Source organism: Chanos chanos, chromosome 5, assembly GCF_902362185.1.
Source record: "Chanos chanos chromosome 5, fChaCha1.1, whole genome shotgun sequence".
In the NCBI taxonomy this organism is placed as follows: domain Eukaryota; kingdom Metazoa; phylum Chordata; class Actinopteri; order Gonorynchiformes; family Chanidae; genus Chanos; species Chanos chanos.
In genome coordinates, this window is record NC_044499.1 from 18263282 (window position 1) to 18279167 (window position 15886).

The 15886-nt window shown below is 42.4% G+C and overlaps 1 protein-coding gene across 1 annotated transcript; it reads right to left on the reverse strand.

Moving 5' to 3' along the window:
* Nucleotides 1–4897: 4897 nt before the first annotated feature.
* amotl2b (angiomotin like 2b) lies at nt 4898–11379 on the reverse strand. The gene is made up of 11 exons (XM_030774727.1): nt 11319–11379; nt 9849–10599; nt 9397–9550; nt 8165–8309; nt 7964–8053; nt 6812–7107; nt 6435–6628; nt 6216–6317; nt 5825–6018; nt 5533–5691; nt 4898–4998 (listed from the first exon to the last, which is right to left on the reverse strand). The coding sequence occupies exons 2-11, from the start codon at nt 10541–10543 to the stop codon at nt 4898–4900; spliced, it is 2130 nt and encodes a 709-aa protein (XP_030630587.1). The 5' UTR covers nt 10544–10599; nt 11319–11379.
* Nucleotides 11380–15886: the final 4507 nt, after the last annotated feature.

The window sequence follows — 15886 nt, forward strand, 5'->3', positions numbered from 1 at the left end:
GATTTTTCGTTCAGCCATAAAAATGCATCTGTACAAATGCATCAGCTTCGGCGTGGAGGGTCTTTAAGTTTTTATTCTGGTGGACAAGTAATTGCCTATGTTTCAGAAAGCACTTCAAACGTATTATGAATTGAGCATTTCTAAGCCAATCATATTTGAAACACTAAATATAGCTGCAATCTACAGGTTGGCTTTTCTAAATGCATTGATCAGAAAGCCATTACTGCACTCCTCTGAACACAGATTTTAATGAAGCACATGCGTAGGACATGGGAGCAAGAAAAAATGAAAATCATAAATCTGGAAATCTAAGTCACACGTGTCCTCAGTGCCATTTAAACTGTTACACATGTTGTGTATCAGGTGGTATGTCCATAAGACACGGGGTGTGTGTACGTCCGTGTGGCTCAACACTAGTCAGACAGTACACATGCATTACACAGTGATGAAGTATGTTTGGGTTTGGGGAAAACCAACAAAAAAAAAAAACCCTTAACAATCAGGCTGCATCAATTTATTGCCCTTCAGGGTTTTTTCAAGCCCCTATAATTTAAAAAGGGGCCCAGGCGCTGAGAATTATTCCATCTGCTCATGCCATGAATCAATGGTGGAAATGTGTGCCCAAGGGGAAAAACTAATCAATCTACTCTCTGAAAGCACATCAGCACACTGTCAGCATCCACTATACCACAGAGAGAGAGAGAAAGAGAGAGAGAGAGAGAGCATATGTGCTCTAGCTGTGAAAAAAACTAAAACGTGTGTCTCCAGCAGAGCTTGATCGATTTGAGGTAATCAGGAGTTTAGATTTGTTTACACTGCCTCTAACACCGCACAATGGCGTTTTCTTCTCCCCGTAGTACCATCAGTCACAGTTTTTGAGAACAACATGTACAAAAATGATTCACGTTGATTTAGGCCATCAGGATACATTTCTCACTGTTATGCATTGCTTCTGTCTGTTGGGAATTTAATACACAATGCTCACAGTGTTCTAAAATGTAGGAGACATTCTGTTGCTGTTAACATTCCCCTGCAGGATGGCATTTGAGGTGAAAAAAACAAAAACAAAAACAAAGTAAAAACAAATTCTGAAAGTGGGAGATAAAGCAGATTAGGACAAAAAGTGGGTGAAGCGAAGTGATTAATATTTGCAGACGTTCCACATCTCAAGCTGGCGATGGAATGCGGCCTTTGACCTCGGAATTATTCCATATTCTTTTAATTTTCTAGCCATTCAGGAGGATACATGAGGTTAAGACACGCCAAAGTCCTCGTCTGCTCAGTGAAGAATGTTGGCAGCCTCTCAAAAATATGTCCATGAGGGAAAGGGGGAAAAGTCCAGTGCAGTGCTTATAAATATGACAAATGGATCTATGTTTTGCTTGCTCCTGAGTTCCCATACTTGTTCTAACCACTATCAAACTGCAAAATCTTTTCGAGAGAACCAAGAGGATTTTCTCTGCTTACATAAGTTTGGCTTCGGCCAAGTCCATGCTTGCTGAGGTATTCACATTCAGTGCCTCAAATGTCGTCATCACAGGTTTTGGTGGTCAGTGTTGTTCGCACAAGGGGAGCTTAAAACAAACATGGTGGCCATACTTGAATATTGCCACCTTATTTATGGACAGAGGTCATGAACAGTACACCAGTTTCTCAGGACTGGGATTTTTTTGCTTCTGTCATTGCAATGAAACGATTTAAGTCATTTCTATCAGCATAGTCTAGTTTTCTTGCTGATATTTAACAATGCATGTTCAGTGTTCTGTGACATGAGTAAAAGGAAAAATGTAATGCAAGTGACAGTCAATAAAAAGTAATGGTATTTCTGAACCAGGAACAGCAGCTGAAACACCTAGGACACCAAAGAAATAAAAGAAAAAAAATGTTAAAAGAGATATATTCATCAAAGAGGATGTGGGCCTCTGGTTCTGATATGTCTGCAGTTTATTATGTGTGAGAAGTAGTTATAGTTTGCATGGCTGGTATGGTTTGCCTGTAACATGGTCAATTCCATTACAAGTCCCATGTGTGTCGCCAAATACTTCTCCTTCTGTCCTCCATTGTCCCCTGTTAAAATAGCTCCATGCCAGAGCAAAGGGCAGGATTCTTCAGATTCTTGTGAAATTCAATGACCGGCACACCATTTGAGGATGTTTGTTTAATCATAAAAAGCAGATTGCTGTGCGATGAGAGCAATTCCAAGATTTGCTCTTCCGTGTCGTTGTCCTGCCTTTGAGAACACATTTTGCTAAATGTTTGTGATATCCTAGTGTTACATTGAAGAGCATTCTGCTTGTTTGAAAGCAGCTATGGGCTAATGATGGGCAAATGTAGATCAGTAGCACATGAGTGTTCCCTTGCTCCCATGCCAAAGATGCAGCTTGGATGACATAGATGCATTCTCGCTAATTTACTTTAATGAGTGGCCATGGTGAGAGCAACCTGTCTAGCAAAAGGCTCTAGAGGATTCCTGTCAATGCTCCAAATGTCAAAACACACACACAAACACACACACACACACACACACAGAGCCCACACCTGTCCATATCCCACTGGGTTGCTATGGAGATAGGAGAGCGTGAATTAGAAGGAGAATGCAGGCATGCTATGCTCCCCTGGGACATTGAAAAGGTACTACCGGCCTGACCTCTAGACCCTGCTGACAGCAAATGAGGTCATTGAGAGATACATCAGGGGTAGTGCTCTTTTAAGATCCTACAGAGTTTGAGTATTCACATTAACGCGGGGCAGGTGACAGCAGTAACTATGGAATTCTTTCCTCCTCTCTCTTCCTCGGTCTCTTTCCCTTGTTTAAGAGAAAAAAAAATGTAAAGTAACTGTCAAGGCATCAAGGCATTAAAGGGAGCCCATTCTGTCTTTATCTGTGAGAAGAGCCTAAGAGAGAATAGATGGCAGATTTGAAACTGTTTTGAAACAGTATATGGCTAGTTTATTGCTCTGAGGACTTAGTATGACATGTGCCAGCTAAGCAGCAGGCTCCTTACCTCTTGCCAAAAGAATGATTGATCTTAGTGGGACTACAAAAAAAAAAAAAAAGAACAACAACTATTCCTTTGTTGTGGCCGTTGTCATAAATGACAAAGAGAGGCTGAACTCTCCAAGGTGAACAACAGGAAAGAGTATGGGGTGATAAACTGGTAAGGAAATTTGAGACAAGAAATGTGCTGCCCTGGCATTCGGTTACAATTACCATGTTTCCCTGAAAGCAAGTCTATGTCTTTGTATTTGCTATTTGTGTTTGTGTGTGTGTGAATGAGTGAGAGAGTGAGCTAGAGGGAGAGAGAGAGAGAGAGAGAGAAGGAAGTCTGATTAAAAAAAAAACCCAGCAAAAAAAGCATAGTTCTGCAAATAACTGACAATCCAGATGGCTTTAACAGAAATGAAACACTGCTCAAGAAGATCCTTTGTATTTATATATATGTATATATATATATATATATATTAGCATCTTTATTGTGTTCATGAAATGTTTCAGAACATTCACATCTCTTACGGATTAAAGCAAAGTCTTTATAAGAGATCAACCCTTGTTTAGCGAACATTACCATGACTGTTCTCAACATACAAATACAATGCAATGAAATGCTTAAGTCTTTGGCAATGGGTTCTTGGCACTATATTTATGAAACAATACAAATCTGTAAAATATATTAATGTCTTAGTTCAAAACAAAAGCACCCCCCCCTGAAAAAAAAGAAAGTAAGTAGCTTAAATGCTTCCACCATGTGGCACTCTGACCAGCAGATTTAACACATGAGGATATATACAAAAATTCAAATGAAAAAGAAAAAGAAAAAAGGTTAACAAAAATATATATAGAGAGAGTACAATCATCTTTCACTGTCCTCAGTAAAGAGATGTTTCTAAAAAACCTTGATCTACATGGTCTGTTAGTGTGCCGACAGAAGTCCTTCCTAGCGTTTCACAAAAATAAGTTTAAACGAGTACAGCTTTGTTTGCCCAGCAAGAAGGGCGTTGGAGGAATAAACAGACTCAAAAAATGAGAAGAATGCTTTCTGCTCATAACAGGCAATGAAGGAGGGGTTGTAAAATGAGAAGAATGCATTCTGCTCATAATAGGCAATGAAGGAGGGGTTGTAAAATGACACCTATCGATTTCTCTCCCTCCCTACGGAAAAAAAAAAAAAAACTAAAATGACAGATTAGGAATGTTGTAAAATGAGCGCAGACTTGCTGGGGAGAAATATGTCAGATTGAAGGGGAAATTTCCTTCAAATAAAACAGCTTTTAGGGGGAAGAAAATACGGGGGATCAGGGACAGGGGTAGACCTTCACCCCCTAGTCGGACACTGGTAACCCTTCCTCCCCCCTCATTCACTGCCCCCTCTCTTTAGAGCTTGGTAGGGTTGTATCGTCCTTCCTATGTCATACCCATTAGCAACCATCTTAATCTTAATAAGTACTGTCCTGAGACAGACGTGTTAAAGATGAAACTGCAACAGCAGAGCAGTCATATGCAGTCATAAGCAGCATAAGTCCTCGTTAAAGTCTACCATACAGGTTTGAATTACACAATTAAATACTGTTGAAGTACCTCGAACAATTCACATTTTCAAACCACATTTGCTCAAGCTGTTTTAATCGATTTCTTTATTTTGAGCAGTCTGGCATTGAAAGAAAGCTCAGCTCTCTTGCACTGCTGAGACTACAGCCCTTCTTTCCAAACAGCTGTCGTTCGGCCGCATTCCTGCACTGTTCTCAGCGTTCTGGTGTAGAGTGACGCCATTTCAAGTCCCTAAAATCGGGACTTGGGGTCAAATTCTCCCTCTGGAAGAGAAGAGGGGACAATTTTTGTGTGTCGCATCCTCTATTTCATCGAGTCTCTTGTCAAACGGAGGTAAAGACTCTAGTTTGCTCAGATGAATATCTCCACTGCGTCGGCCTCCACATTGTCCACACCCTTCAGTGGGTCCTCAGTCTGGCATGGTGGTGTTGGTTGCTGTTGCTGGGTGTTGCCTGGAGGATAAAACAACAATAAAAATGAACGAACTGTGATGATACAACGTACTACTCTGAGGTAACGTAAGGCATGTGCCTCCCTTTTTGTCATCATCAGGGGTGTTGCTGATACACTGAGCATAACATTCCACTCATTCACTGGCAGACATCTGCTAAAGGCCACTGATGGACTGTTTTACAATGTCAGTGCTAGTAAATCGATGGCCAGTGGAGACAGTCTGTCTGGCTGACTGACAGCACAATCAATGTAAACTTTGTTAAAGCCCATGTCACATCACAGGCCAAGCTTAGACACGTTTGTACCAAACAAGGACAGTCATGGTGAAAATTAGCATAGTAGACATTGTCATATTGACATGCCTTTGAGTACTTGAGTACTTGAGTCTAGTTAGCTAATATAAATATAATGTAATTGTCTGAATGGTCATCATACTGTATTAGTATCTAAAAATGACTCTGGCAATGTGTGTGTGTGTGTGTGTGTGAGTGTGTGTGTGTGTGTGTGCGCGTACATGTGAGTGTGCTACTCACCATGGAGGGGCTTTGTGCTGGAGGCCTGCTCTGTGGTAACAGCAGATGTCGAAAGGGTCTCGTCTGCTTGGCTGCTGCTGTCCTGGCTGCTTGGGGTCGCAGACAGGATCGCACTGTGAGTTGACGCAAAAGCTGTCTGATCATCTGAGTGTCTCTTCCCTGGTGAATGGCAAACAAACAGCAATTAGTTACTAAAAAAAAGAGTCTAGTGGCTGAGGTTTGTATTCAGAGCTTTCATCTGCATTTTAAGTTTGACACTGAAGCCAAATGTGAACATTCAAGTGTTCTTCACCTTTGCCATAGCCAAAGGTGCGAGTGAGGACTGGGTGGGAGGAACGGGAGGAGGCATTGACGGGGGGCTCAGAGCCAGAGGGATGCAAGCTGGTGGTTGTGTCTCCACTTTTCTCCTGCTCCTGGTGAAGCCTGTGCTGCAACACGTTTATCACAGCATCTTTCTCAAGGATCTGCGCGTAGAGAGCACGAATCCTACAAATGCACACATACACACACACACACACACAGCACAATCAGAGCTCAAGTTCACCACTTTATTGCCTTCACTCTCATCACAACAGCACAACCTCAAGCATAAAATGTGAATGTCTACTTTACTGTAGTAAATGATTTGGTTCAGAGTTATGTACCTGAAACAACAGGGTCGAGGGAGACATTTATATACATACCTGTGCTCCATTTCCTGGTTTCTGTGGTCTACAAAGGGCTGGTCTTCATTGAAGCTGCTGCTAGTGGAATGGCACGGTGAACACTTGATGATGGTTGTATCTCTAGAAAAGACAAGACACAAACTCAGTATAGACATCTGCTCTGGAGTATTCTAGAGTTTCAGAGAGAGTCCTAACTGGAGGCTGGAAGATTTGACAGAGAGGAGCCTGAGTGTTTACCTCTGTGCAGCTGCTGTGGCGGCAGCGTCCATGGCAAACTCCCTCATGGTGCTCTCCTCTAGGTACTTCTGCTGCCATCGGGTCATATCGGCCTCCAGGGCCAAGATGCGCTCCTCCCTCTCCCTCAGATGTTCCTGCAGAGTGGCCACACTCACTGAGGAGCCAGAGACACTGCCTGCAGCCTGTGTTTGTCTCTGTGGAAAAGGAGAATGCATGAATAAACTACTGAGACTGAGGTCCTCAAGGACATATTAATTAAAGGCAATATTTTGTGGTTTTACGCTCAAGTTTACTGTTTTCAGGAGTGTACTGTCCAGATTGTGGGTGTGTGTGTTTGTGTGTGTGTGTGTGTGGGCAAATGAGGAGCAGATGCCAACCTGCTGTGCTCGCAAGCTGCGTAGCTCCTGCTCCAGGCGAGTGCGTAACCGCAGCTCCAAGCCTTCCCTCTTCTCACACGCAGCCTGCAGCTGGGCCAGCGCACCCTGCAGCCGCTCGACCCTCTCCACGTACGCTGTCTTCCTGCGCAGCTCCTCCTGGAGCTGCTTGCTACGAATCTGAGCAGAACCCAGTGCCTCTTCAAGACTCTTAACCCTGCCCTGCTGCTCCTCTTCCACAGCCCTTAGCCTCTGGATCTCCCTCTCCAGCCGCTCACACTCTGCCTGCTTCTCCTCATCTGTCAGAGAGAGAGAGAGTAGGGGAGAAGAGAGGGTACTGTTTAATACTGAGAAATCACAGCGCTTAAAGTTTAGTCAACCGGGAAGCTCGTCACTTCAATGTGTGTGTAAAAGCTTTGTGGAAAAATTGTGTAAAGAAAGTAAGTGCAGAAAATATGCGAACAAACTAAAGAGGATATTTCTGCCTCCTCTAGCATCCTTCTATTCCCAAAGTACTCTCTGCTCATAACTTTGAGAATTTGGTTGCAGGTCCAGAGCGCCTCATTTACGCAAGCGCCTGAGGAATGCAGAAGGGAAGGAGGACAGACGGCCCCTTTCTCCCTTTGACCCACATCCTTTAAACAGTGCACATTCCTCTGCCTGCTTCCAACCCCCCCCCCCCCTTCCCACCCCCCAAACACACACACACACACACACACACACACACACTCACACTCACATAGCTACATATACATACTCCCTAAACTGTCTCCACCTCCACCTTGCATCAAACAGACTCACAGACTCCGCAATTAAGGGCAAACCTGTCCTAAACAAACAACAGCTCACATATTTGTAAAAATGAGACACAATGGCCTAAGGGAAGTGTGACTGCATATTACTTCTGAGGAGAGATAGTGCCTATTCTTCTCGGCTATCCATTTATACAGTGACTGAGAACCTATTATGTAGAAGACATTCCTGTGTTTCAGAGTGTAAACACATTTCCTTTTTAGCCAAATGTCACAGGAAATCCTGCACTTAGCCCAGAACAAGATATTTCTTCAACACCAATAAGAAGGTCCTGTGAGTGCAAACTACAACTGGCAAAGTCTTGTGGTCACATATGCAGCTGTTTGACACAGATGTACTTACTCTGCACCATTAGTTTGATCATCATGTGTTGGTTGAGATCAGCAGTTTCCACTTCTTTTGCTGCCTGTTTGCTAGTGTTCTCCAGGCTCTCTGTAACCAAAAATAGCACAATTCAAGAAGTGAGAAAATTGTTTAAGAAATCTTGGAGAATCTCTCAGACAATTCATTTTGGGGGAATAAACCCAATGAAGTAGCCAATACCTTTCAGGCTGCTGTTGAGGGCCTGTAATCTCTTGATCTCGCCCATGAGTTTGTTCTTCAATGTCTGCTCCAGTGCCTCTCTCTTAGCACAGCCCTGCATCAGGGTCTCGTACTGCTCAGATATTCTCTGGATCTCCTGCTCCAGCTGAGAAATGGAGACAGAGAGACAAATAGGGGGAGACAGAGAGAGAAGAGGAAAGGATCCTTAGTTAAACATCAATGCAGAATGTGGAGATGGACACTCAACTCAGATAACAGAGGATGGGTTGCTAATTTTTAACCATGTAAATCCAAGGGAGACTTAACTAACTCAGCAGGCAATTTCTTGCAGGGCATTAGGGCATTCAGCATTCAAAACACCTGGTCATATCTGTCTCCTACGATCAGTGTTTAACTGAGCAATGCACTGAGATGGTATGTAGGTGTGTTACAGTGCACTACATCATACTTCCCATGACTCCATTCTCTCATGCATGTTTACACAAGGTAGTGGCAACTGGGCTCGCTCTTCAACTCTCTCTCTCTCTCTCTCTCTGTAATTATCATTCTTTGACGGTGAGAAAGTGCAAGGCTGCACTGACGTAATGTACTGGAAACGCTTAACAGCCAGTTTAGGTTGAGCCAAAGATAAATACAAGGCAGTGCAATCATATCGTCAATCTCTACATATTGTTTTTCTCTCTGTATGCCAGACTACTGAAACTGGGTTGGTTAGAAAGGGCAAGGTAGTGACTTCATCAATTTACCTTGTCTACATGTTCAGACAGACTTCTAGTAACAATTAGAAATGTTAGAAAACTGGAGGAAACACGCAAAGGAAAGCATGTCTTCCGACCTCCAGGAGCAATAGCTCACGGTCGGTCTAGTGCCCCATATGTATAAATATATATAATATATATATAATGTGTGAGTCATTCATTGCCAAACATCAGAATCTCTGGGACTGCAGAGTAAAACTGTGGACACAGCATATGCAACACAGGTTGTTCTCAGTGCCTGCCTCTGAATTTACCAGGTCTCAATTCATACTGGATCTTCTACAACTCAAGCCCATCCCTCTTCACTCTCTGACAGGTATGCATTGTAAACTACAGTGAGCTGTATAACAGCATTCTCTCATGGACTGTACCAGTAAAAGACATGCAGTTTTAGAAGTTTTATAATTCTTCCCCTACATTCTTATCATGTCTGCGTTGTAGTGCAGCGTGTCTTGTGTTAGACCAAGCCCTCACCTTCTGAATCCTCAGGGCTTTCTCACTGTGGCCCTCCAGCTCCAGTCTCAGTCGCTCATTCTCTTTCAACAACAGCTCCACCTGGTTGCGGACCTCCCTGCCAGCAGGGGGCACACTGTTGAGCATGTGGCGTTCCTCTGGTGACTGCATAGGCCTATGTGAGACATGACACTTCATTAGATCTTGACCACTAAGTGAACTATAGGCTCATCTTCTGTTTTGCTCCTTCAATCACTGATTGCCAAAATCAAGTACGTACTCAAATTGACATCAGTGAGCAAGGCTAGACACATACTCCATGATTCACCATCCTTCAACGCCAAAACTGGGTTCATTTCAAGTCAACCCATCGTTAGTCATAATGACACTTTTGGTAAAATATTTCAAAATAGGTGTGAACCACTGCCTCGTGGTTGCTGATGTAGTGCTGCATGTTCTCTGAGGTCCTTTACCTGCTGTGCTGGGGGTGGAACAGAAGTGGTGGTGGTGGTGGTAGACTGTGAATTTGCTCATACTCCTGAGTGTGGCTGAGAGGAAAGTTGTACTCATAGCCCTGATGGTTGCCATGGTAAACAGGCATCTGTGGGTAGCTGTAGGAAGGGCTGATTGAGGAAGGATTGGTATTAATGGCAGAGGCATCATTGCGCTCCAAAGAGAGTTGCAGCAGGCGTTCACTAAGTGAACGCGCGTGGCTACGTTTCCCATCCCAGCGTTCCTCTCCATTACAGGGGTACATGCCATCATCTAAGGCTGAGCAGCCCTTGAGTCCTTGGCCACTAGAGCTCCACTGTGAAGCCAGGAGCTGTGAGTGAGCCTTTGCCTGCTCATAACTTGGTAGCTCCTCACCATGGTGGTGGTAGAGCTGGTAGCTTTCTGAGTGCTGGTAGTCACCCTGGTGCTCCTGGCCCTGGGGTTCTTGACGGGTCGACATGTTGGGGGACTGGGGCTCTTCCTGAGTAAGACTCTCCAGGGACGACTGAGAGCTGCCAGCACCTCCTCCACTACTGCTGCCACCACCACCACTCCTACGCAGGGCCTGCTGCTGTATGGCAAGGAGAGTACGGGTGTCTGTGGGGTTCCCATACCGGAGCTGCTCCTGGATTAGTCGATGCAGGACAGTTCCTGTGACCTCCTCTGCAGTTCTCATTGTGATTGATTGAAAGATAGTTTGCTGCTACTTAAATAAATGTATTTGGAGTGAATCTGAAAGGAGAGAGATAATTAAAAGCGATTCCTCTAAAAAAAACCACACACACACACACACACAGGCACACCACACAATGTTACAAAGCATAAAATAAACAAATAATAATAACTGCTGCTGTTGTTGTTGTTACTGTTGTTGTTGATGATGATGGTGCTATTGTTTGTATTAGTCCACTACTGTGAAGTTACATTAAGCAGAACATTAATTGGTCCCATTTACCTGTTTACAATTAAACTGACCAATTTAACTATGAAAATACGTCCTTCACAACATTCATCCAAGTATCACTTTCATCCACTCAAAATCAACAGTATTTCGTAAAAGCTGACTCTCTAGAACGCAAAGAGGTTTAAAATCTGGACTTTATGGAGTAAATTAAACTTCGAACCAGAACTGACAATTACATGTAAATATAAATTAATTTTAGTCGCAGGTGGTGAATGCTCTTGTAGCCATAACATCAAACTATGGAAAATACATAAACGACATTCCAAAGCGCAGACATACTGTCCATAACATACGCTGTAACTCCAGCAAACAACAGTCAGTTGTACACGTAAAACGCACTACGTTATCCTCAAAGATAAAACAGATCCAACGTAAAGCAGCAGGACACATATATTGTCCATGTTTCGGAGAACTACCGCGTGTTTAGCGCGTAGACAAGCCGAACTCATACTGTTACATACATAACAAGGAAATTAAAAAAACTCACCGAATTATCCCCTCAGATAAGAAAGTAGCTGTTCATTTCCCAATAAACAAAATAATCCACGGTATTCCTTTTTCTTTATCTCATCCTTCCGCGCGCTCTGACTGTGACTGCGGTAAGGGCTGGTTGAAGTCTGAGATGGTTTGAGAGCGGATAGGCTAATAAATAACTGAGAGGGGATTGTTCGCTGGGGTTGGAATGCGTGGAATGCGTGAGCGCTCTGTCCCTCAGGGATCAAAAGTGAAGAGAAAAGAGGCAGACTACAGAGCATTGCATTACCCCACACGGCCACCGGGCTGGCAGAAATTCTTATGTGTTATAAACGGTGCCTTTTATTAGAATTCCTAACAGCTTTCCTCACAAAATATCAAAGCGTCAAAGTAAACAAATCTATGAAGCACTGTTAAGCTCAGTGATCTGTGTTTTTCAACGCTATACACCTGAAGTGACTTAAACGGCACTCTGTGCGAAAATGCTAAATGCTGGTTTCTCAGGGACCAGTGTTTCGCAAATTAAATCTACTCACGGACTGAACTTCATTGAGACGATCAGTTCAAACTGCAGCTCAGTCCAACATGAATCTAAATCAGTGATGAGATATCTGAACGTGTCATTGTGGCATGGATTTCTACTCACGACAGAAATGAGAGACTCCCTCAGGCGTTGTCACCTGATGAAGTGATGTTTGATCAATGAAGTCATACCAATGGCTTTGATAACGCAGCTTTCATTACAGGTATGACCACGACAAATGGTATGTTGACATACAATACAAAAGTCAAATAAGAGTGTCAAAAGGAGAAAACATTCCTGTTAAAATCATTTCAATGCAACAATCGTTTTCCTTTGCACACCTATAAATGCCTATGATATAAAAAAGTATGCGAAATGGCTCATCGGCTCTGTGGAATGTAGGGCACGCGGAGAAGGCTATTATTCCCAAAACATGCGGTGATGTGAGCATAGCAGTTGTTTGAGTTTTAGTCTGAAATTCTTCTTGGCATGTAATGTTGTCCCCTAAACATACAGCTGTGGGCCCCAAAGGGCAACTGTGATTACTAAAACTGTGTCCAGTTTTCTTCCTCTGGGCTGCTTGTCTTACACTTACTCATCTGAACATACAGAAAAAAATTCAACAAGAGATGAGAAATACTATTTGTGTAATTCATAATATTCCTAATAAATGGAAAAGCTATGCCTGTGAAAGTGAAATGAGAGAAACTAAATAAATGCATTCCCAACATACCTGTAAATATTGCTGTATGTAATGCAATTGGTTTTAAATGTATTTGTGTTCCAGTGAGAGCAGAAAGTACTTTAATTTCTATTGTCAACATCAAAAAAATGATCAAATTTTTTAAGAGGGTACTCTTCGAAATATTTTATAAAAAAAAAAAGAGAGAAATTACACAATATATCCGATGCTGGACACCCAAACAAGGCAGATAAATATTTGTTATAGCCTGCAATACAGTGCTACAGAGGAATTTGATTTGGTGCCAGCATTTCCCAAAAACACTTCACTATCCTTTGGAACTCCTACAGTGAAATCCTCAAAAGGCTCTTTCCAGCATTTCATATGAAAATATACATCCTTAAATTAAAGCCATTGCTGTGAACTGTATACCCACGGAGTGTCCTTTGTTGTCCCCAATTGTGTCTCCCCTCCCTCCCCAGCTAGTGTCCATGCATGTCCTTGTCCATCCACTCTTATTGTGGAATTCTGTCACCCACACAGAAGTGCCAAGAGCCTCTCTAAAAATTACAGAGTTCTGTGTGAAGCTTTCCCAGGGATCTGCAGCTGGACATCTAAAAAAGATAAACCATAAAAATTCCTCTCTAACACCTAAGGACTTGCTTTGACCAAAACTGGCCATGATAGAGAGACAGAGGCAATACTTGAAACTGCAAACAAACAAAGAATCAAATATTATGATTTCAGCTTCGGTTTGTGTACTCACATGTATAAATAAATTCAGAGTAGTGGTAGAATTCCTCTTGAGGAAAACACAAGAACGTAGACCACATGTCAGTAAAAGTATGTTTGGTTCAAAGTCTAGTTACTTAAAACCTGGCTTTCGTATGCTTTGCCACTGCTGCATCCGTATCTAAGGAAGGCAGAGGTTCCTCCTGCAATACTATACACTGAGATTTCCTTCAAGACAGCAGGATCAGTGCTCACTTTGAATGCCTGGGTGTGTGAGTGTGTGTGTCCTCAGGTCTCTCTTGGACAATGGGATCGAATGTGAGAGAGGTGTTGTCACTATAGGATCAGACACACAGAATGGTGGGAATAAAAGGAATCAGATAGTCAAGGGTGTAGGAGAAGAGGTGTAGAGAGGCAACAGTGGGTGAAATGAAAAGAAACATAGAGGACTGGAGTTGTGAAGGGTGCAAAAACACATGAGCCCATTTAATGTTTCCCATACAGATACAGAGAAATAATTCAAAGTGCTTATAGTTCTCTCTGTGTCAGGATAGAAGGGTATTTCCACGCCGACTTGTTTCAGACAATGAGTCACAAGGGAAAACGACAAATACAGACACAAACACACCCAAACTCACACACACATACCAGATGATACCATTTTTGCAGGTGTGAGTAAAGCACTTAGTCATAGGCTAGTCTAGATAAGTATGCATCTGCTGAAGACTCATTTGACTACACACTCAAAACATTTCTGTGAAAATATCAGAGGTATTATCTTTCTTTTCTGTTCTTTTCGTTGGTTTTTTTTGACAGTCTAACGATTCCCGCACTTTGAGAGTTGGTACAGTTCAATCAACACACAATCTTTCTTTGGCCCTACACTGCACCAGACCGGAATTTCTTCATTCTTTCTCTCCTCTCCTTGTCTTGACATCTGAGACTCCCGCTTCATACAAAGTAACAGCAATGAGGGCCTTTTGAGGAAGAGTCACAAGACTGGGAGTCAAGGAGAAAAACACAAAGGGGAGGAAAAAAAAGAGTTCTTTTAAAGCAAAACCGTCAGCGCAAAATTAAACACGCTGAAATAGGGATTAGTTGTGGTTGATTGGGTCATTCAAAACAAATGTCCAAAACAAGAGACAAACACTGGTTCATGGAGAAAGAGAGCAGATAGTCTATTCTCATCACAATTCCTCTTTTATTGGTTGCAAAGGGTCTGACATAGTTTCATGGCATGTCTGTGATTTAAGAGGGGACCACAGTACAGCTCAAAGACACTGGGAAAAATAAGGCAAGTTGTTTACTGATCTGAACTGCCACGGGCTTTTGGCACTGTAACTAAAAAGAAGAAATTATCAAAAATTAGCCGTAAATACAGACATTATTGCAATATGGATTTAAAGCAAATGTTTCTCACACACCAGTAACAATAAGGACATTATAATGCTGAACTAATGCAATGCATTTTTCTCTTAGCTGTGAAACTGAGTATGGGCCTGAGCATTACTGTGAGGGACTGTGACCTCAGATATCACAGTTTGGCAGATCTTACTGATGTTGCACCATCTCACCTCGAAACAGAATAAATGGAATGTTTGCATTTTAAGTTTATATGTGACCATTTAAACTTTGTTTAAAATATAGGAAAACTATGGCTTACAATTTTTGGGCTTTTACTGTATTTTACTTTTCCTCCCTTCTAAATGACAAATAAAATTCAATGCCTTAGTGTTATTTTGGTTAAATCTTCAGTATTTTTTTTTAATTTATCTTTAGCATTTACTTATTTTAGATTGACATTCCACATCTATGTTTGACAACCTAGGGTGACATTTTTTACTTTTGTTATTAAGTCCTTGACATGAGGCACGTAATTTTGTCCTTCACACTTTGACCCCAGTTCCTCTCATAGTCATGCCATTAGACACAATTAGCCTTTTCAACAGCATTCCAGACCGCTGGCCGTCTCCTCCCTTCACTCCCGTTACTCACACATCCCTGCAGACAAATTGTTAAGTGCCACATGAAAGTGGAGACAAGCCAAGATTTCCCCTCCAGACACGTCAGGTCATCTCCCAATCACACATGTAGCTCCGCAAGTTTCCACAGTTACAAAAAAAAAAAAATCTCTAAACCCATTTTTCAGTCACTCTGAGACAGGACTACTTCAGTTTGCAATGGAAACCATCTCAGATTAAATCTGAAGTAAACAACATGGCACGTGTGTGAAACGTTTTTTGGGTTTTTTTGTCTGAGATTCCAATGCATTCTCCCTGAATAGTTTTCTAATAGATCATGCAAATGCAGTTTGCTAGCTGCGACCCCAATATAACTCGCCATTTGAGCCTCTGAGCAAACAGCAGCCTTTGCCCACCGCTGACCCAGCACATAGCTAAAACTGGGTGGTTTTGGCCACCAGCATGATGAATTGAAAGCTCTTTATGTTGGGGTGCCAGAGGAGGTGAGTTCACCGATCAGTCTCCATCCCAACTCACACTGCTTTCATCTGTGATGGCTTTCTCCTTCAGCTGAGATGAGACATCTGAAGAAATAATTAAAAAAAAATTCTGCTTTTATTGGGCTCAGTTGTTAAGCTCTCTGAGCATCAGCGTATTTTCAGGTAAACTGTAATGATATGATC